The 21,256-nt window shown below is 40.0% G+C and overlaps 1 protein-coding gene across 6 annotated transcripts in view; it reads left to right on the top strand.

Annotated features, from left to right (window-relative positions):
- Sorcs1 (sortilin related VPS10 domain containing receptor 1) overlaps positions 1-21,256 on the top strand; it is a 470,846-nt gene that overhangs the window by 170,207 nt on the left and 279,383 nt on the right. For all 6 annotated transcript variants that reach the window (XM_047552963.1, XM_047552962.1, XM_047552961.1 and 3 more), the window contains exon 2: positions 451-518. In XM_047552963.1, coding sequence (XP_047408919.1) covers positions 451-518 — 68 coding nt within the window. The remainder of the gene's footprint in view (positions 1-450; positions 519-21,256) is intronic.

The raw sequence follows: 21,256 nt of genomic DNA, 5'->3' as shown, positions 1-21,256 counted from the left end.
GGTTAATAGGTAGGGATATCCTGGTTCAAAAAGCAACATGCCTAGGTAGTCCAGCTCAGAAGGCTGGAACCTGCTAACACAGGGGATCTTCCTCTCTTCCACCCATCTGCTCAGGGGTTACCTTGTGGGATGCGTTTTTGACAGCTTCACCAGCTTCCCAAAAGAAAATGTTAAACCCACCAGGGCAACAAATGCAAGAAATGCTTGGAGTAGCAGGTAACCCTTGCTGCAGGGTGACAGGGAGAAAGACGGGGAGCGGATCTGGCCTAAAATCTTGGAAGAGTGGAAGGCGAGCTAACCTTTCCCTAGTTGGTGCAGCAAATGCTGTAACAATTCATTCAATTTTGTTAAGCACCCATTAAAGGAATCCTAAGCCCTCCCTTGGGCCATTTCAGTTCTAAGAGATTGTAATTGTTTGAGACTAACCATGATTTCTTCTTTTGCCTTCAGGTGATTCTCATTTTGACAAAGCTCTATGACTATAACCTGGGGAGCATCACGGAGAGCTCACTTTGGAGGTATGTAGATGAATTGAGCCAATAATTACTGTTATTTAAGCATGATGCCAGCTATGGCTGCCTCTCATTCACTCCTGCTTCCTGATGAAAAGGTTCCTAGTTATATATATCCCTGCTTCCTGTGTTCCTTTTGTTTTCCTTAACAGTGGGCCTGGCTTTGTCTCTGGGCAGGCCAGAGAATTACCTTATCTACAGACCTCCTCTCTTGGTCCAGTATATATTTTTGCTATGCTGTTCATTAGGTCGTGTTTATGCACTTGGCTCCCATAGTTCTCACTAATCTTGGTGAGAACTAGGGCAGAGCGAGGTGCCTTTGTAGAAAGGAGCAGCACAACCTCTGTGTGTGCAGAAGCCAGACTTCCCGTGTTGCTTCCACTTCTTGCTTTCCACGGTCCTGCACTGCAGCTCACTAGCAGCATGCAGGTGCACACTCACACACATCCTTACATCTGGCACTCACAGTCTAATGCCTCTCACATATATGTGGTGTAAACACTACTGTTTCAAATGAATGGGCACAAATGCTTTAGGGACAGATTAACCCAGTAACTTGTTGTATACAAAGACAATTTTGTACTAGAGCTATCGAGGGTCTGGAACTAGGAACAGAAACACACATATTCTATTTGTTTACAATAAACTAAGCTCTTCTCACTCCTGATTGGCTCTTCCTGCCTATGCCTTAACCCAGACCAGGAGAGTGCTGCTTCTTATTGGTTAGTCCTGGAAGACTTGATAATCCTTGAGCCAAGGGTAGGATGGTGATAACCCTAGGGATAATCTTCAGTGATGTCTCTGAAAGTTTAGGCAGTTTGGCAGGAACCTCAATAAAAGTGTAATTCTTCAGTGTATTGAGTGCCCAGCACTGTACTCTTCATCTTCAGTAACTCTTGATCAGACTCTTTATGACTCAGGAAAGCTTGTGCTTCCTTGATAGGTTTCTCTAATGTATGTACATATATAAGAATGAAAGCCATCTTTTTTCAGAGCACATCTGCCATCTACCATGTAGTCCACATATTAGAAAATGAAAAGATAGGCAGTTTTGATTCATTAGGGAAGAAGTTTTAGCAGCCATAACTCTAGCCCAGCAGTGGAAGGGCCATGCTGAGGGGCCTGAGGGGCAGGTTGTCCTAGACCACAGAGCTCGGGTTCAGTATGCTTCTTTCTCTCTGATGAGGCACAAGAAGAATGTTTCTTCCAATCTTAGGAGAGAGGGTTGAGGAAATAAAAATCACACCACATTCCATTTCTAGTAAGCCTCCCTTTCTGAGGGAGCAGACTCGGTGGGCTGAAGCTTGGGAACGGTGGCAGGAATGGCTTGCTGGCTTTTCAGTTTGTCTAAATATATATTATACCCCAAAATATTTAATATGCTTTTCTTCTATACCCACAATTGTCATTGGTGATGCATGTCCTATATTGGAAATAGCCACTGTGGATGCTTGGCACTCTTAGAATCTGGTCATTTTGTTACGTTAATAGGAAGAGAACACACTGAAGAGGTTGTTTAGAAAAGAAAGGAGAGCATAAAAGGGAACATGTTTCTGACACTTCACCTGGGCTTTGGAAGGACTCACAGTTCTGAGCAGCTCAGGATGCCCATATCGGTGATTAGGGAACCTGGAAGGAGGTGTTAATTCAGCAGAAAAGTGAGGCCGTGCTGGGTGGATGGAGGATGAAGATCAGGAAGAGAGAGCCCACATTTTTGGGCCTGAGGGAAACTAGATGACCAAATGTGGACTCATTTTCTTCTTCAGCAACTCTTCCTTTCTATGTAGAAATCTAGCCTATGCAAAAGTTTTGAAACCATGTCCCCACCCCCAGAGCAGATTTTGTACATCCTCATAGCACCCATGACACTGAGCAGAGCACCTAGCATATAGATGATGCTCGGTTTCTTTTTGAGCAGACTGGTGAACACAATTTTGTCTCTACCAGATGATCATCAATATATAATTTTCTTTTTCATCCATTTATTCCTTTATGGCATTGGATTATTTTGGTTGGAGGAGGGGGAGGTGAGTGTGTCCATGGATTAACAGCACAGGGGCTCTGGCTTCTAAAGTTCATTTCTGGAAGGGACAGAAATCTGTAGACAGTTAAGGTGAGAGAGAAATACACATGCATGTAACCTGTCTTATGTAATTCTATTCATTGAATAAGGGACTTAAGCACCACCCAGAAGTGCCAGATCCCCAAATAAGATCATTCTAATGCAAATAGACAAGTTGTCACACAACCATGAGTGCTGGAATAAAGAGAGAAGCTAAGTGTCACTTTTTCTCTTGGCTTGTGTGCATATTTTCTCCTTTCAACTAGTCTTCAGGTCCTTAACCCAGCACCTTGCTTGTTTAATGAAAGTGATGATGATGCTGATGATAATGGTAATAGGGACAACAATAATAAAGAAAATTTATTGATTGCTCACAATGTTTCAGGCACCGTGCTTAGTGCTAGACATGTGTTATTACAACTTCTTAATTAATTTTTATGGTGTGCCCAAGGTCATGTAATTAGCAAGTCACAGCCGACAGACCTGCAGACATGTTAGGAAATTGTATACATTTATTGCTTCTCTGTCTTCCAGAGGCTTTGTCTTTGTTGGATCTTTCTTTCCACCCCCCCATAAAAAGTATATATAAACACACACATACACACACACACTACACAGAATACTACACAATACTACACAGAATGTAGTATTCTGATCAGAATTTTCCCTACTCCTAAATATTACTGGGCAACAGAGAAATTGCTTCTTGTCTAAAAAATAGATATAAGCACTTTTTTTTTTTTTTAATTGAAGTCTTATTCTTTGAAAATTTTGCCAGTTGAATATTCAGAAGCAAGCAAGTGGCAAATGCCCTTGGGGTGTTAGAGTAGGCCAGAGGTCAAGAGGCATTTGACCTTGTTCTCTTGACCTGGGACTTTAAGCTTCTCTGAATCAAGAGGCCAGGGCTGCCAGGCTCAGACTCTGCACCAAGTTAATGAGCTTTTGCTCCCAGTTGGTCTTGTCTTTGATCACACCTCAATCCTGGAGCAAGTTGTGGACTTTGTTTTGCATTGTGTTGTTGTACACTCAGGGAGTCAAGGTGGGAGGGAAGGCAAGGTCCCATTCAGCACAATTAACTGCACTTTAAAACCAACTCGGCCTTAGGGTGGATTAAGCTTTGAGATTTGTGGAGCACTGTGGTGGCACCATTTTGACGCAAGATAAGCTTAAAGGTTGAGATAAATAAAATGTCAAAATCTAGATACAGTGTCTCTGAGAAGAAATATACTCATCTTTTCTCCCTTTTGTACTGGGGTAGTCAACTCTGCTGAGAAAGGTTTAAGTGGTGAGAAAGCCCTGGGGGGTCTGGGGGAGCTAAAAAGCTCAGTCTCTTAAAGGGGCACACACCCACAAATCTATCTTAGAGATTGATTACCATGACTGACTTGTCAAATTCAGTGTCTCATTCTCAGATCCACACAAGATACAAGCAAGCTTCCCACTGGTTCTCTAAAGCTAAGTGCATCTCAAGCAGCAAAATCTGCTATGGGGGACATGAAGGCACATATGCTTATGAATATGTGAATGGGTTAAACTTTCTCAGTGATTCTGTACTGGTTGCCTGCCCTGTTTTCCATTTTCCCAGGAGACATAGAGTGATTATCAACAGAAGTTCCCTAGTGGTGTGTGGGGAGACAATGCCACATGCCACAGGATGCTCCAGGCAGCAGGGCAGTCTGCATTGTCTGGGGAGCTCCTGGGGCTCAGGCTGAAGCCTGCTGATCTGAAACTTGTGAGCTTTCCCAGCCTGATTCCTGCTACCTGGAAGTCTCTTCTGGAAGCCTCTTTTCTCTTCCTACTCCATGTTTCAGGGCAGAGCCAGGGGCAGCCTGGGTCAGATTGTTCATGCCAGCAGTGAAGAATGTTCTTCTCAAAATTCAGTTTTCATTCAGCCATAAACACAAGGTTGTTGGACAGAAATACACACCCTGAAAATGATGTGCGTGATAATTTCCCAGCAAGAGTACTCTTCATAGAACAGGAACCCAATGCCACTGTGCATACCTGAGATTGCAAACATTTGGCACCTCCCCCAGGTGGGCAGGAGACAGCCAAGTTCCCACACAAGGTCAGGAGCCACTCTGCTGTTTGTTCCTTTGCATTGTGGATTCCACTGAATTTTTATAACTCCCACTCCCATCCCTTTCTTATGTGTGTAACATGGAGTTGCTTTTGGTTTCTGGACTTACAGATTTATTTTATTAAACCTTATTGCTTTTTATTAATCACAAAAATAATGTACACTCATTATAATGATTTTTTTAAAATGCCAAGACAAAGAAAAACAATGTTAGGAGTTTCTTACTTCCCACCCAGATCCAGTTTTCTGAGGTCAACGGTATTAATAGTTATAGGTGATTCTGTTCCTATCTTTAGAGAAAAAGTAAAAAAAAAAAATGCCAACAGATAGATACATATGTTGGCACTGAGTTTTGGGTATGTGTTTATTTAAGAAAATAGGAATATACTACTCACTGGTGTCTGACAACCTGCTTTATTTTGCTTACAAGTGAGTCCTGGTTATTTGTCCAGGTGAGTATATTTTTAAAAACTGGGCCATGGTGATAAGGGCCTCAGAGTGTGGAATTGCATGTTGAATTAAACCACTGCATGCCTAATTAACCTTATGCAATGTTTCCTATGTGCTAGAAAGTATTCTAAGTTTTTTGTTTTTAATTTTATTCCAACAACCCTACAAAATGGATCTTATTAGTAGTTCCAGTTTCCAGATGAGATGAATAAGGCTTAGAACTATTAGGCAACATGCTCAGTGGTCATGCAGTCAGGTAAACAACAGAACTGACTCCTGCGTTCCTTTCTCTTCCTTCCTGGGCTGCAGTGCCTCTTACTTACCTTTGTTATGGGTCTTTAGTACCTTTCCTCAACTTTTGCTAATATCCACAGTACTTAATCAATGACATATTTTTAAACATGTCCCTCAATTTTGGTAACTGTCTCTGTAAAATACTATAGAATTCTAAAGATAATGTTACTGTATCAGAATATGTGCGTATATAATGTAAATAGATTCTTGAGGTTACAGGTTACGTTACAGGGAGGTTCTAACAACATACCCATGTTTCAGAAGGCCCCAGACTTTCACCCGGACTGAGTAATTTCAGTACTTGTTTTTCCCAGTATTTTGGGCAGAAAACATGTCTTGATCTTGTATGTTTTAATGGATATGTCCGTGATCACTAGTAAGAGGGAGCATTTCTCATGGTGTTGACCTGTGCCCTGTGTACCTGCCTTCTGCCCTCATCCCACCCTGTAGGCAAAGGTAATTACTTCTTTCTCCTTCTTCCTGCAGTGCATTATGTATCTTTGTCTTCTAATGGTTGTCAGATGTAGATTTATTTAGTGCAATTCAACAAACATCTACTAGACCCTTCTCTGTGCCATGTACAGGTAGTCAGTGGAAGTAAATTTGTGTGTAAGAAACTGTTCCTTCCCTACAGAAGTTCAAAATCTAGTGAAGGGCAGACACTCAGTGCATAATTATGGGAGTGTGGTATGCAGTGTGAAAGTCATGTGTGAAGCATGCCTGTGATCCCAGTGGCTTGGGAGGCTGAGGCAAGAGAATTTTGAGTTCAGAGTCAGCCTCAGCAAAAGCGAGGTGCTATGCAACTCAGTGAGACCCTGTCTCTAAATAAAACTACAAAATATGACTGGGGATGTGGCTTAGTGATTAAGTGCCCCTAAGGTCAATTCTTCTTGGTACAAAAAAGAAAAAAAAAAAAAAAAAAAGTCATATGAGAGTTATTAACACATTTCTCTGTTTCCATGTCAGCCTACAAGAACAGACTATGGCCATGTCTTAGATGTTTTGTTATGTTTTCATACCCTTTGTTTTCATGTGTTCTAACCCAAAATAGAATCTAGCTCATGTTAAGAATCATTACATTCTTTTTGCTTTGAAGAAAGATATTAAGAAATTGTTTAAGGTTGCTGAAATCTAGGTTCGGGTATTATACTTGTTTATGTTCTGAACTTTTAATGCATCACTTTACATGTAGGAGTTCAGTTTTGAATAACGTGCTATACTGTCTTGAGAAATACAGTCTCATTGCACTCCCAGAGGAAGAACGTGACCAATGCCAAGCAGGGAAAGTCTAGTGAGTGAATCTGGTTATGTTCATAGAGCCCTGGGCATGCTTGTCAGCCTCCTTGATTTTAACAGGATCTTACTGCACACCACATGAAGGCTGTTGCTACAAGGATCTCGCTGCGTTCTGCCCAAAGATGCTACAGACCTTCCTGAAGATCTGTGAGACTGCGAGAGTCTGGCCTCAGCTTGTGTCCTTGCATTTCTTGTCTGCCTCAGTGATTGGCACTCTGCTGAGTTCTCTGTTCTCCGTTTAGCAAATAATGGCTGAAATGCACAGTAAAGCAAGCATTATCCTGCTGGTCTAATAACTTTATCAATATGAACCAAGAAAGCAAGTGCAGAAAATTTTGCTAGAGAAAAGCAAAGCAACTGGCATTCTGATATCAAACCTGGCTATAGATTGAGGAGGTATTTAGAATGCTAATTCCCCTTTTCTTACACTGCCTTTGAACACTGCATGGTGAAATCTTACATCCATGGAGTCCCTTAAGATATAGATTACCACCATCGGGTTCATTGATAAACAAATGCTCCCATATCCTTATAGCCCCTCAGAGGGCTTCTCTGCTCACTCCATGCTTTGGTTTGTCCTTTTAGGTCAAAACTTGAGCTTTTTATTAATAGGTAATCAAACAGTGGGAATTAGATGCTCTTTGAGATCTGAGCACACACAGGCATACACGTACAAAGTCGAAAGCGTCTCAGGACATGATTTCATACCCTCCAGGAACATAGTCTCCTAATTGATGAAGAACAATTAGCTCCTCCTCATTTTTACAGCCTTAACATGAATACTGACTACTGTTTTAAAGACCATTTATATCTGCCCTATTAAAATTGGGCCCTTGCTTCTTTTTGCCACAGCTCTTTGTTTATTTCATTTTTTGCATGTGTTATGATCTGTAATTTTATTTACTACTGATGACACCACAGAAATATGAATTTCCTAAGGGAGAGAGACCCAGTTTGTCTTTTTTATTCAGTTCCTGGGACAGTGCCTGACATATAGGCAGTTAAGTGAGATTTGGCAATTTAGTTGAATGTGTAAATAAATATGCACCTAGGCTTGTGCTAAATGGCATGAATCCAGATATAAATAAGATCCAATTGTCATCCTTAGGGACTTCATAGTTAGTGGGTGAGACAGATAAGTAAACGAGGCATTAGATCAGTGCCATCACATAGGTGATTTTGGCACTGTGAGACAGGGAAGGGAAAGCTTCCTGGAGGAGAGGAGACCTAAGTAGGATCTTGAAGGAGCAGGAATTAGACTCTAAGAGGAGACTGATTTTTAATTTATTGAGTGTATACTATATTCCAGGCACCTTTAGGTGTTGGTAGGCTAGTAAAGTGAGGAAAAGACACTAGATCACAACACAGTCTCTCTGTGGAACGGGTAGGTTCAAATTCCTCTGTGTTAAGTATGCTAATAGTTAGCCCAGAGAAAATACAGGGAAAGAATGAATGAAATGCAAATTTCAGGAAAAAATATCTTGGTGTCATATTGAGGATTAACTGACAACACACACACACCTCTGGTGACCATGAGAATGGTAGTCAGTGAGTGAGAAGGAGCTGACCTTTCTGGGCATGGAGGAATGAAGTATGGGAGCAGAGAATGATTTCAGTAGATCTTATGAAGTAAAAATGGGCACACCCTTTTGAATGAGCAAGAGGGGGAAAGGAGAGATATATCAGCCATGACTTTCCCACTTGTCTTGGGTGGTCCAGTGGTTGGTGTGGTTACTTATTAAGGGGAGAAAAATCAGGAAGGGAGGAAGGGAAGGAGTTAGGGATGGGAGATGGATGAAGTGAAGTGACCGTGAGTTTCTTTTCTAACATGTTGAGGTTGGGTAGATTTAAACAATTCCAATGGACACTTTCAGTGAATTATGCAGGCACAGCCTGGAGTTCAGGCAAAACTGGTGCGAACGTGGGTTTTGGAAGGCAACCACGTAAGAGGAGAGCTGAAGAGATCAGCAATGCTTGGCCAAACAGGGGGATTGGAAGAGGACTGGAGAAGTTGCCACCGAAGAGTTAGAGGAAATTCAGGGTAGGCTTAGGTACAAATGAGGGGAACATTAAATGCCACAGAATAAACAGGTAAAAATATATTTGTCGAGTGACCAACAGATTTGTCAGTGCAGAAAACACTGGCAGCAGAGGTGCTAGAGGATTGGAGTCGGCAGAGAGCATGCCTTTATCTGCTCTACTGATGACTAGCGAATAAGAAGGAAATGGGAAAAGGATATGGAGAAGACCCTTTGAAGGAAGTAGCCATGAAGAGAAACAAAAGGAAGAGCATGATTTTGCCTAGCGGAGATTCATGTACTAAAGGAACATTTTCCATCATTTAAGTGAGGATCAACCTAACCATGTTCACATGTTTAGGGAAGGAATCAGTGAAAAAAGATTGAAGGTGTAGGAAAATGTAGGAGAGAGTAGAGATTGCGGTAATGGCAAGGGCATGCACCTGGAGCTTAGATGGAACAATTATCCAGCCATGGTAGATCACAGAACAGGGGAAGGTGACAGAATTGGGTGGGGGATCTCTTTTACCAAGCAGGGAGGCCAGAGCAGAGTCACCCATAGATCTGCATCACTGAGAAATGGGGCATGTTGATTGTCATCTGGTCATTTGTGTATGTATTGAGTGGAAGATGGACCTGAAAAGACACTTGGCAATTTGGAAGATCAACTAGGGACACCTGGAGAGGAACTTCCCTGTGATATGATCCTCGGATCCCCATCTCTAGCATTGGCATGGCTGTGTTTTTGCTCCAAGGAGCCATGTGTGATACACAAGAAGGTGGTTGGTTCTGCAGTTCCAGGAGGTGTTGAGAAAGGACAAGAGGGCATGAGGGCTTTAGGGATTTCGGGTGTAGTTAGGGGATTCAGGACTATATGGTGAAGGAAGTGAAACCAGGGGTATGAGGCAAACCATGAAATAGTAGCTCCCCAAATCCAAGCATGTTAATAAGCCTAAAGAATGCTTAAGGGATACCATCCAGAGGAGATGACTTTTTATGATATAAAACTTAGAACTTGTCTTCTCTGAGAAAGGGATGGTCAGAATTGGTGGAGTTCATCACAGAAGTCTCCTGTTAATGCTACTGTCAGAGAAACACACTCCACACTGTCGGAGGAGCTGCTATTTTTCTGCATATATGTGGAAGCACTGATCTGCTTGTCAGGTCCCTCCTCATTCCTTGAGGTATTAGTGAGTGACAGGCCACCTCCACATCTTTGAGGAACACTAAGCAACCCTCCCTGTTCTGGTTAGAGTAGTTTTTCTTCAGACAGCTCTCACTCCAAGATCTCATGTGTCCATTAACCACGACTGATGGTCCAAAGAGGCATCCAAATGTTCTGTTGAAGTAATATCAATTTCCTTTCTGGTCACCATTTTCTCCCTTCACAATTTGCTCTGGAGCCTGTACTAAACAGTTGCTCCCTTTAAAATATAAAAATGTATTTTGTAGAGTTTAATTTTCTGGAGTCTCCGTTGACCTTGCTTTGACTTCTACAGCCCTTCTGTTGGGTGCCCACATTCCTTGACATCACCCCACTTACTGACATTCTCCGTAACAGAAAAGTATTATGTGTTCCATTCCTGGTGAACTATTTGTAGGTTCTGCCAAAACAACATATGCTCTTAGAAGGCCATTCACGTAAGGGGTCAGCACTTGGGCTCTGGTGTTGGACTGTCTGGGCATGAATCCAAGCTCTGTCCACTTACTAGTTCTGAGACAGTGGGGAGCTTTTTAAAATCTCTGCTTCATTTTCTCACCTGAAAACATGTTTTTGCCTCATATAAATTTTGGTGACAATATATATTAAATGTGTACCTCCTAATAAACACATAATAAATAATTCAAAATAAGCAGACAAACAAAAACTTTGGATCTTGTACTTCAGCGGCCTTTGTTTGAAATGTCTTTTCCCTTGTATTTGATTTGTCTAATAAATAATGATGATAGCCTTTCCTGACTGTTTACTATGTGCCAGATGTGTATTCACTAAACTCATTCCCAAAATAGCTCTCTGAGATTGTTGCTATCACTATACCCTTTCTATAGATGAGGAAAGCTGAGGCACAGGAAGTAACCTACCCAGGGTCCTGTGGATGCTAAGCAGTTGTTTTAGTCAACTTTTGCATTATTGTGACCAAAACACCTGACAATAACAATGTAGAGGAGGAAAAGTTTATTTTGGCTTATGATTTCAGAGGTTCAATCCACAGACAGTTGACGCCATAGATCTGGGCCCCAGATGAGGCAGAACAGCATTGTGGAAGTGCATGGCAGAGGAAAACAGCCTAGGACATGACAACCAGGAACCAGAGTGAGCTGTGCTCAACTGGGACAAAATATAAAACCTAAAGTCACATCCCCAGTGACTTTTTCAACAACACCCTACCTGCCTATAGTTAGTACCCAGTTAAGGTTCTCATAATCTAAGAATTTCACCTCTGACAATTCTTGCATTATCTCACACATGAGCTTTTGGAGGATACCTCATATATAAACTATAAAAGCAATAGAGAAGAGATCTGCACCCAGTCAGTCAAGTTCCAGAGCCCAGGCCTTGATTCCCACAGGAAAGATCTCTTGTCAAACCACCTTCCAAACCACCATGTTCCACGGAGAGTATGAATTGCTGCTCATAGGCTAATGTTTTCTGTTGCACATATTTTTTTTTCTTTTGGAATGTATTATTCTCTGTACGCTTATCACCATTACAGAGAGTGTTTTGAAGGTCACGTGGTTTCTTATTCATCTTTGTATTCCCAAAACCCAGTATATTCTTGGCCTGTAGTAGATATTCAGCACCAGGATAAATTTATTGGGGAAAGAAGATTATTAAAAAGTTTATCTTTGTCATCTGTAGATTTAATTAATTGATATAAAACTTTCCCATACTATTCATCAGAGGTAATCAAAGGTTAACAGAATGTAGTTTACTCAAATGTCAGGCCTTGCTCTAATTTATCGTCATTGCACATGAAGGAGATGACACATATTAATTTAATTGGAGAATGTAGATTGACACTGTTATGCCACATGTCTACAGTGATGTTTTCATACCTGCTGGAATTTAATACGGCAAAGTAGAGGTAACTTTACTCCTGTTGGTGTTTCCTTCCGTTCAGTTAGCATTAGGGGGTTATTCAAGTAGAAATGTAATGTCTTTTTGGTCCATTGAATTCCTAATCCTGAGCACTGCAACTTATGCTGTCAACCAAGAATTAACTTTAGGAAGGGGGATGTGGGACATTGTCATAGACCTGGCATCCAGCAGAAGAGGGCTTTGCTCTGTGTCTCCTAGGACAAGGGAAATGAGAGAAACTCTACTGGAGAGCTTTAGAGAAACCTTTTTTCTTATTTCAGGTGAAGTTTCTGAAATGCTGTTCAACCATAAATCAAGCTGGGGCACTTTTGGCTCTGTTCTCCTCTTTCCAAAGGGAATCAGGGTGCTGAAGAGTTATTCCTCAGCATGGCTTTATTTCTCTTGCCTGCTGGGATGTATTAGCAAGGTCGTCACCTTTGGTTTATTGGCTTCAAACAATCTGTGATTGCAGAGGATTATGACTTCTTAGCTTACAGAAGCAGGAGATGCAATCAATTCATGAAAGGCACAGGGTGGTTTTTTTCTTTTTTTTTTCCTCTTTAAAAAATGTATATTTATTTCTGCCAGCATTTCTGGGGACCAAGACTTAAAAGAGCTTTTTGAAAGGAATTTATCTTTGAATGTCCTGCTTCATCGCACCTTTCAAATGAGAACATTGAATCAGGCCAATGTGAGCTCAGCTTTAACTCTCTGAGTTTGAAAGAAATAAGATGACATCACAAAAAAATCTGTCTTTCCCACCCCCAACCCTAAATCATATTACTTGGGAAATTATGCTCATTGCAGTGTGCACATACCTTTTGAAATAATTGCAGGCATGAATCAGCAAAGTTTCCAGGTTGTTACCAAGCTGTCTTTGGTGGGGCAAGGGAAATTTTGTGTGAAGACCCTGGGAACTAGATTGGTATTTATTGTGATACTGGTTTTCTTATCTATTTGGCCATGATTTCCCAACTTCCAGGATCATTCTTCCTCAGTTAGTTATTGCCCATCTCCCATTGAGAATCTATCACTCCTGATCTCAAGGAAGTGTTAGGATTTAAACGATGCCTTTGCTTCTGCATTGCATGGGACATTTCTTCTTCAGGGTAGCAGAAAGCAGTTCAACCCCATCTCTTCAAAACCTGACAAATTGATGTTATAGCATGGAGACTCCACTGTCTGGCAGGCCTCTGTGGGTTCTGGCTTATTGTAACCTTGCAATCAGAGTTTTCTGACACCAAGAGACTCTAGTTAGTGCTGCTCCCTCAGGTCTGACCCCTGAGGTCCCCTTTCTTTGAAACTCTCCAGAGACCACAGGCTGACATGACATATGTACCTGTGCACTCTTGCTTATAGCCACTACTTCTTGTTTGTTTGTTTGGGTCAGGTTTATGGTATCCACAGAACTGAATAACTCTTGCTTAAAATTCTCCCTGCTTACTTATTCATTCGGTGGCCCAAACACTCAGTAGAATTGCTCCTTCAGTCACATCACCCGGAAGCATGTGGGACTCGGGAGGCGGGCAGTGAAGTCAGCTACGGTCTGAACTCCAGGCAGCAGAGAACCACTGATACAGCTTGTTCTGTGACAGTCCTGGTTTGCTTAGCTTTATGAGTTAGCATGGGGACCAAGGTTTTCTGTTGTTAGAGAATTATTTGTCCATGATCTTCATCTTCTCCTAACATAAGTCTGCAGGATTTATTCATACTGAAAATTAGGGATTTTGTCTTATTCGGTCCATTGTGGTAGGGCAAAGATCAAGATGCAGTTTCCAAGCTGGTTTATAATGGCCAGCAAAAAGCTGGTGGGCTAAGCCCCAGAAACAGGTCTTGGTAGACGACAGCAGGTAGAGAATGTGAATTTAGGAATGTGGTCCCAGTTTCTTCAGTGATTTGATAGTCCATTCATTTCCCCCAGTCCTTAAACCCACTGGAAATAAGGATTCCCTTTCTTTCCTTATGGATTCTTTGCCCTTCTGAAGAAGGATCCATGAGAGTTGATCTCTGGAAGCCTCTGTTAATGTTGCCCTCTCTGAGTTTCATTTTTCACATTGAAAAATGGGCCTTTAATACTTCAGTACTTCAGAATGGAGATTAGATTGAGTTTCTGTTGAATTTAACTAGGAGATAAAGTTATCAGAAACACAGTGATTTTGTTTGTGAAGAATCATTTTGTAGCTCCTCTGGGAAGTCCACATTTTAGTATTCCACGACGCTCTTAGAATCCTTCATGATATGGTATTCAAGAACCATCTTTTGCTTTTGATGCTCGGTCTTTAGGGAATGAAGATACAGCCTTCCTCTGGGAAAACTTATGCCTAAGCTCTCATGGTGGAGACCATATCTGATCTCTAGAGGGAATCAGAGTTCAGAAAAGCCCTAAACAAAAGCTCTGCTTCTGGCTTCTTATTGTTCATGAAAACCTAGTCCAACACAAATATATCTCATATAGATTTGTTATATGGGAAAATAGATTTGAAACTCCAGGTGAATAGTAGGATTTCATTAAATCTGAACTCTCTACATTAATAGCATGTTCTAAAAGTTATTTTCTTGATGCCTGAAGGTATTGGTGTCAATCTATTGAAATATGTACTGGGATTAAGAAGAAACCTGCTCTGAGATTTTCTTACCAACTCCAAACACGTCTTGGTCTCTGATGGCTCTTCACAGCACTTCATCTCAGTTTTGTGCTGTTTACTGGATATGTATTCTGAGGAATGGAGTTAGCAACCATGCAGTTGTTTTGCCTAAGAAAATCATGCAACTCAGTGCCTTTATGATACCAATCAGGAAACAAGTAGAGACAGGGAGCACAGGTTCCGTGAATGGCCATGTGCCAAAGACAAAGCACAACTATTGGCTTGAAGCCACATCAAAAAATTAGAAAAGAGAGGAAGCATGATTTTCAACAATGAATCAATGTTTAGGAGTAGTTAGCTTCCTGCATCTTACTTTAGAGATCACTTTTGCAGGTTTTTAGGAGGCAGAAAAGAATAGTTAACATTCAGACTCGCACCAGTCAGATGTAATAGGTTTTGTTTATTCAGAAGAATTGAGTTTGTAGGCTGCCAATTCTTCAGTTTAATTGTTAAGTTTCAAAGTACTTTCAAGAAATGTCAGAAATTCTGAACGGAAATGAAAATCACTTCACCTAGTTAAATTTTCCTTAAACTTTTATAAAATACAACGAAAAAGTAAATCTATTGGAGAGATCACTTTTTGTGAGTCATCTGGAAAACAAAAATTATATCCTGTGTATGTGGAGAATAGATGTGAACATGTGCTGTTTCCAGTCTCAGCTGTGTCTCTAATGGTGGGATCTTGGACTCCTCATTTTTAAGAAGAAAAATTTGTAACTATACAAACTGATTTTCAACCTAGTACTTACATTCCAAATTTCTAATAGTTGTTACCCCAAATCTTTGTCTTGCTTATGATAGATGTCCTCATATATTTTGCAGTGTTAATGAGAAAGCACTGGTAACCCTATTTCTTCTAGGATTTTTGAGTTCTTTAATTGTGTTCACATAGCTCACTAATTGCTAATTAAAGGTGGACAGACACAGGTAAACTCACTGTGACTTTGCAGATAGGAAACCTGGTATTTTAGGTTCACTAAATTAGAGAACCAGTTTCTAATAAATACTTTGGGATTTACTTTGACCAAGTTGCCTTACTCTTAAAATCTTGAATTCTCTATCATATTTGGGGGTAATAATTATTCCATCAAAGCAAAGAGTAAATAAAATATTTTAAGAACTTGCCAGAAGCATTGTAAGTTATATGAGGTAGAAACATAGTTGAAATTCAGATATTCTGATTACAAGGAGGAGAAAGCGATTTACTGAAAAGCAACTGTGAAGTTTAGTTTCTACACTTGAAAAACAGGTATTTCAGAAAGTCTTCCCTTATTTAGAATTGTTATGATATCTGGTAAGTTTATGAAAGCCGATATGCTCTAAGTTATAAGGTGCTCTGTGGATAGGCATCTTCCTTTGTGGGGAGTCAGAGCAGGGAAAATTTGCCTTTGTGCTTTCCTCTACCATAACCCTGGTGTGGTACCCTGGATATGATTGTCTGTTTAAATATCTTTGTAATTCACTGAATATTGGACTCCTTCAGAGGGTTTAGTTTGCAACTTCTTTGCATTCAGCACCAGAGCAAGGGACGTTGCCAATCACAGGGAGCATTCTATAATTATCGCTTTAATCAATCAATGCACTAATAAATCACTGATTTTATTGTAACTGCTGTTTTATTGATAATGTGCCTGGCAACATTTTATACCCAGTGGCTTTTGGTCCTGGACACATTCAAGTCACCTTGGGAGTGTTTAAAAATATTATATATGTGTGATCCCACCCAAGACTAACTGAATCAGAATCTCTGGAACTGAGTCCAGGACACAGGTTGTTTACAAGATACCCAGGTATTTTAATATGCAAAAGACAAATAGAATCAGTGAACTCTTGACCCATGGTTTTCCTGGGGTTTGCTTGACTGAAGCCGCTCAGCTAATGTTGCTGATTACTTCTGGCATCCAAGTTTGAGTGACCATGTTCTCCCCTCTTGCCATTTGTCATGACTAAAATATTCTGCATTCACAAGGATGCAAATTTATCATCTGCAATGAGTGTAATCTGTTTTGCATCTTGTCCTGAAATGCAGTCGTGCTACTCATGTAAATCATAAACTTAGATCCCTTTGTAGTGTAAAAAGAAAATTTAAATCAGGACTGGTGAACTTAATGTTCGCAAAGATAACTGATAGACTTTACATTTCAGGACCTAGGGTTTATGGTTTCAGATTCACAAGTGTTAATAATTAGTCTATAACTTCATTGAATAAGGAGTCAGTGCCTATAAGATGATTTGAATTGGAGTCTAATCTCTACTTATGTGTTTGGTTTAGCAGGTCACAAACCTGCTAAAAAGGCCCATTTCTATGAGAGGAATGGGACTTCTGATTCTCTGGAGAGCACAGCAGTGGCTCATTTCATGTGTTTGTCATTGGTGCCCTTAGAGAAGAACTTGTCTGAACTCCTTGGAATTATGTTGTTTTGTTTTTCTTAGCTGGTTAATGTTTCCATCTTCTTTAGTTCCCAAGTCCATTAAGATGTCCTTTTTTCCAAGAAGCAATCGTAAGTTGTACTGTAGACAGGCATACACCTGTGTGGTGGGAATTGGGGAGAAAGACCACTATCCCTCTATGCAACAGTATATATCTTTGCTTTGTCATCAGTGCAAAGTAACAACTGAAGACTCCAGTAAAAACCTGGGGCAAAGCAGTGCTGTAAGGTTCTTCAATGAAAGTGGATTGGATGCCAAATGAATGGCATCCTGGGAGCTATCAGCAACCAGATAGGAAGTTGTTTTTACTCAAGGCAGTAATTTTTACTGTTTTCTTTTAAACCTTAGGGTATCTCCAGATATTTCAAAGAATATCATGGAATTCTCAAAAATAATAATATACTTGTAGAGTATATTTTTACCATGGTATGCTTCTACCAGTAAAGGTGGAGTTTGATGAAAATTCTCTTAATATCACTTACTCAGTAAATGAACCAAATGCCTATGTTCTGCTTGACATATCATTTCCCCATGTGAGCACCCCCAGTGTATAACTCAGTGTCTCCAAGATCTGTGCTTTTCTGAGCCTCCTGGAAGCACCCAAGCCTGTTTTGGAAGAATTTGCTGTTATTTTTCCCCACCAGACTTTTCCCCCATCTTTCTGGCACATGGGACCAGGATTTGTAGTGCATTTATCTCCTATCACCCTTTTGTTTCTCTTTTTGCTCCTACCTTTGATTTCAGAAATGTTTTAAAAATAATGGATGGTAGTTAATAAAAAGCATGGCAGGCAGAAAAAAAATGAGCAGTGATGTGCTCACTGTGATAGACTATGCTGTCTGCAGATAATTTACCAGGACAGAGTGCTGACATACACAGCCCCACAAGAAGGACTTATCCCTGTTCTCCTACCAAAATCATTCTTGAAAGTTTCCATTATTCATAAGGCACCATCCATGAATACTGCAGAATGCTGTCCCGTGATGATGCCCCTGAGCTAGTGGCTCTCCGGTTCAGGAGTTAGAAACAAGCAAACATCTGTATTCGTGCACTTGGGGAGATTGCCAACTTTCAGAGAAAGAACTTTACACTGCAGTCCAGCATGGTGAAACAGTTTCCTGCCCTTATTACCCAGTAATTTCCCCATACCCTTTTCTACTTTCTGAGACCCCGCTCTTCTAGTTGCTTTGAGCGCCATCATATTGAATGTATTTCATCACTTTTCTGTATTGCCTTTACTGTCAAGCCCTTGATGGCATAACAAAGTTTCTTTGTGTATCCCTAGCCTCCTGGAGTGCTGGGCACATTTAAGTAGGCTCATTAAAATTAATTAAATGAATGAAGCAATCAATGAGTGAATAAAGAATATCTCTAAAATTGTCTAGGTGGGATCCAAGTGAAACTGCTTCTGAAGTATTATTGATCCCTGAGAGTCTACTAGGAAACTAAAATAAGACAAGAATTTGAGTCTTCTCAAAATTAAGAAAGAAGTAGACAACTAGTATATATTTCCTAGGATTAAATTCAACATGTGGTTGTTCTAGAATCATATAGCTATTAATTTGTGGGAATCATGAGAATCCTGGTATCTATCTACATTAATATATATCAGGCCCAGTACTGAAGCTGGTCTACTGAAGTTCTACTTTAGAATTCCATTGAGGCCATTGTTATTTTCTTATTTCTGAAAGGCAATCCCCCACTTCTTGTCCTTGTTTAAGGAAACTTTTGAGCTGATGTGGACAAAGGAAGAGTTAGCGGGAAAGTATTAGGACACAAGGCTTCCTAGACTTTGATAGTCTAGGTTTACTTGATGAGCAGTATAATATTAAAAATGGTCTTGATTCCTAAAAACACAATTGTCTTCTCAATTTCTACTAAACAAAAAACATACCAAGATGAGAAAAAGGTGCATCTGATCCAAGCATGTGAACCACGGGCCTCTGATCTGTAGGTGCTATGCTAGTGAGCTGGTGGTTTAGGTTAATAATGAGATCACAAGTGCACATACACACATGCACACATATAAGCATGCACATACCAGCTTCTGTGTATCTCTAGTCGCAGAATGAGATATGGATAGCAGCATGCGCTGCAAATAATTTGTATTCAGATACTCAGCAGCCCTGCCACTTATTTTGCAGGGTAAGCTGATGACTGTTTAAGTATAATGACTCTGTTAGGAGTGACCTTTCCTGGTGATTTTCTAACCAATCAGTCTTAACCCTTTAATTAATTGATTTCCTTAAGCAAAAGGGGTCCTCCCACCCCTTCTCCCTTAGCAATCATTCATTTCCCACCATACTCAAAATTATTACTTCAGGAATTTTAATGACCATACACCATTTATTTTAATCTTTCTTGCTGGTATCTCAGCAACTGAATGCCCTGATTTACAGTGTGCATGTGCAAATACACACACACAATGCATGGATCCACCCTGGCAATTTTGTGTGGTCATTTGTTTGTTATAGGGACCTTGCTGACTCTTCCAAAATTCAGCCAAGAACAGCAGCTTAAGTGACAAAGTTTGATTTTCCATCTACTCAGGATACTAAAGCAAGGGAAGGAAAATGAACCAGAAAGCCTGCAGTGTAGCCTTTTTTGGGGTGATCTGCTTTTCCAGAAACTGATTAGGACTCTAATCTGTCTTAATGTGGCTTCATTGTAAAGAAATAAATGAGATGATGTCTTTTATTTTTTTTCAATAAAGGATCATTTTTAATAGGGAAAGTAAATAAGCCATATCTCTGGATCTCAGTTTTCTTTAATGGCCAATTCACATCTTTTTATATCCTAATACCCCAGGTAGTTTTCTTTCTTTTTGCAATTTGAATTTTTCTATTATCTGCTACAGGGATACCTACATATAATGTATAGTGGAAAGGAGATGGAAAAGGGAGGAGTAATGCACAATTTCTAAGGATTTTAGAAATCATTTGTCCCGGAAAATTCCATTCTCTTCTGATCTCCGAGTATAATCCCCCTCTCTAAGTTCCTCCTCTAGGGCTAAGCTACCCTTGGACATGAAGCAGTTCTTAACCACTGAGGCATATTCATGGGGACAAAGAGACCAAGGAGGAGGCTTTGATTTACCTCTGAGAGCCTGTGCCTTTCTCACAGATGTTTCCATGTGTCTGTCTGTCAGTATACTTTCCTTGAATGCTTTAACTGGATGGAACCATAATTAAACATTTTGCTTTCCTCTATTAAATTGTAGATTACATATATGTATGTTTGTGTAATTACATGGAAGACAGAACATAAACTAGACTATAAAATCTTATCCAGAGATATAGATAGGCCCAAATATAACTTGTTAATTCTGGAGTAAGAGGATGATTAATGGACTTCATTGCACAGGGTCTGAATAGCTGAGGGGTCAGTCCTGGTCAGCACAGGATCACCACACTCCTCTTCCCTACCTTCTCTCCCCTAAGTACTTAATTAGGAGAACCTGGTCATAGCCTTGTGCCATTCGTTATTTTTCTTCCTGTGTTCCACTACTAGTAGCTGGATAGATAACTGTTAGGACTAACCCAGGTATTTGTCATTGTCTCGGGTATGTGTGCGTGTGTGTGTGTGTGTGTGTGTGTGCGCGCATGTATGTGTGTGTCTACCCTTGAGAAATTTTGGAGAACAAATGGTTATGACTTGAGACCTTCAATCTAATATTGTTTTAATACTACAAAAATTCATTAAAAATTCTTACTTCAGAGTAGCAGTTATATTTGTACCTATTTATATCTCTAAATGAAATTTTATATTGTCTTCTTTCTTAATATATCTTTGTATTTATTTGTACCAAGTGAGATTTCCAAACATTGACCATTTTCAAACTAAAAAAAAAAAAAAAAAATCAATTCCATGTGGTTTGATTTAATAATAATAGGAAATACTCAGAAAGTAACTTTTATCATAGAGTAAGCACTTCACCCACATCATCTCATTTAATTCTCATAACAACCTCCCCAGGAAGTTAGTTACTTTTTTACTTTTTAAAATCCCCACTTTTCAGAGAAGACAGTTGTGATTCAGAAAACTTAAGTGGCTAGCTTGGTATTAAATGAACTATAAGCAGGTAAGGAGGAAAGCTAGTATTAAAACTCAATTCTCTGTGACTATGGAGTCTTTTTATTTAAGACACAAATTATTTAAAAATCACATATTTTAATGAATATTGTATGGACATTTAATTTTTATCTTAATGTATATCAATCATCTACTTTTTAGGTTATTTCCATGTTTCCATTATCATGAAGAATGCTGTGATGAACATAACTCTCAAGATACAAATAACTGTAATTTAGCTCAGAGTGACTATATGTGCTGCATTTAGATCAACTCCTGTGTTCTGCATCGATAGATGATATTCAATAAGAGCCTTGTG

Source organism: Sciurus carolinensis, chromosome 5, assembly GCF_902686445.1.
Source record: "Sciurus carolinensis chromosome 5, mSciCar1.2, whole genome shotgun sequence".
NCBI classification, from domain to species: Eukaryota; Metazoa; Chordata; class Mammalia; order Rodentia; family Sciuridae; genus Sciurus; species Sciurus carolinensis.
The sequence above is the reverse complement of the archived record's forward strand: the minus strand, read 5'-3'. Positions and strand labels throughout refer to the sequence as shown.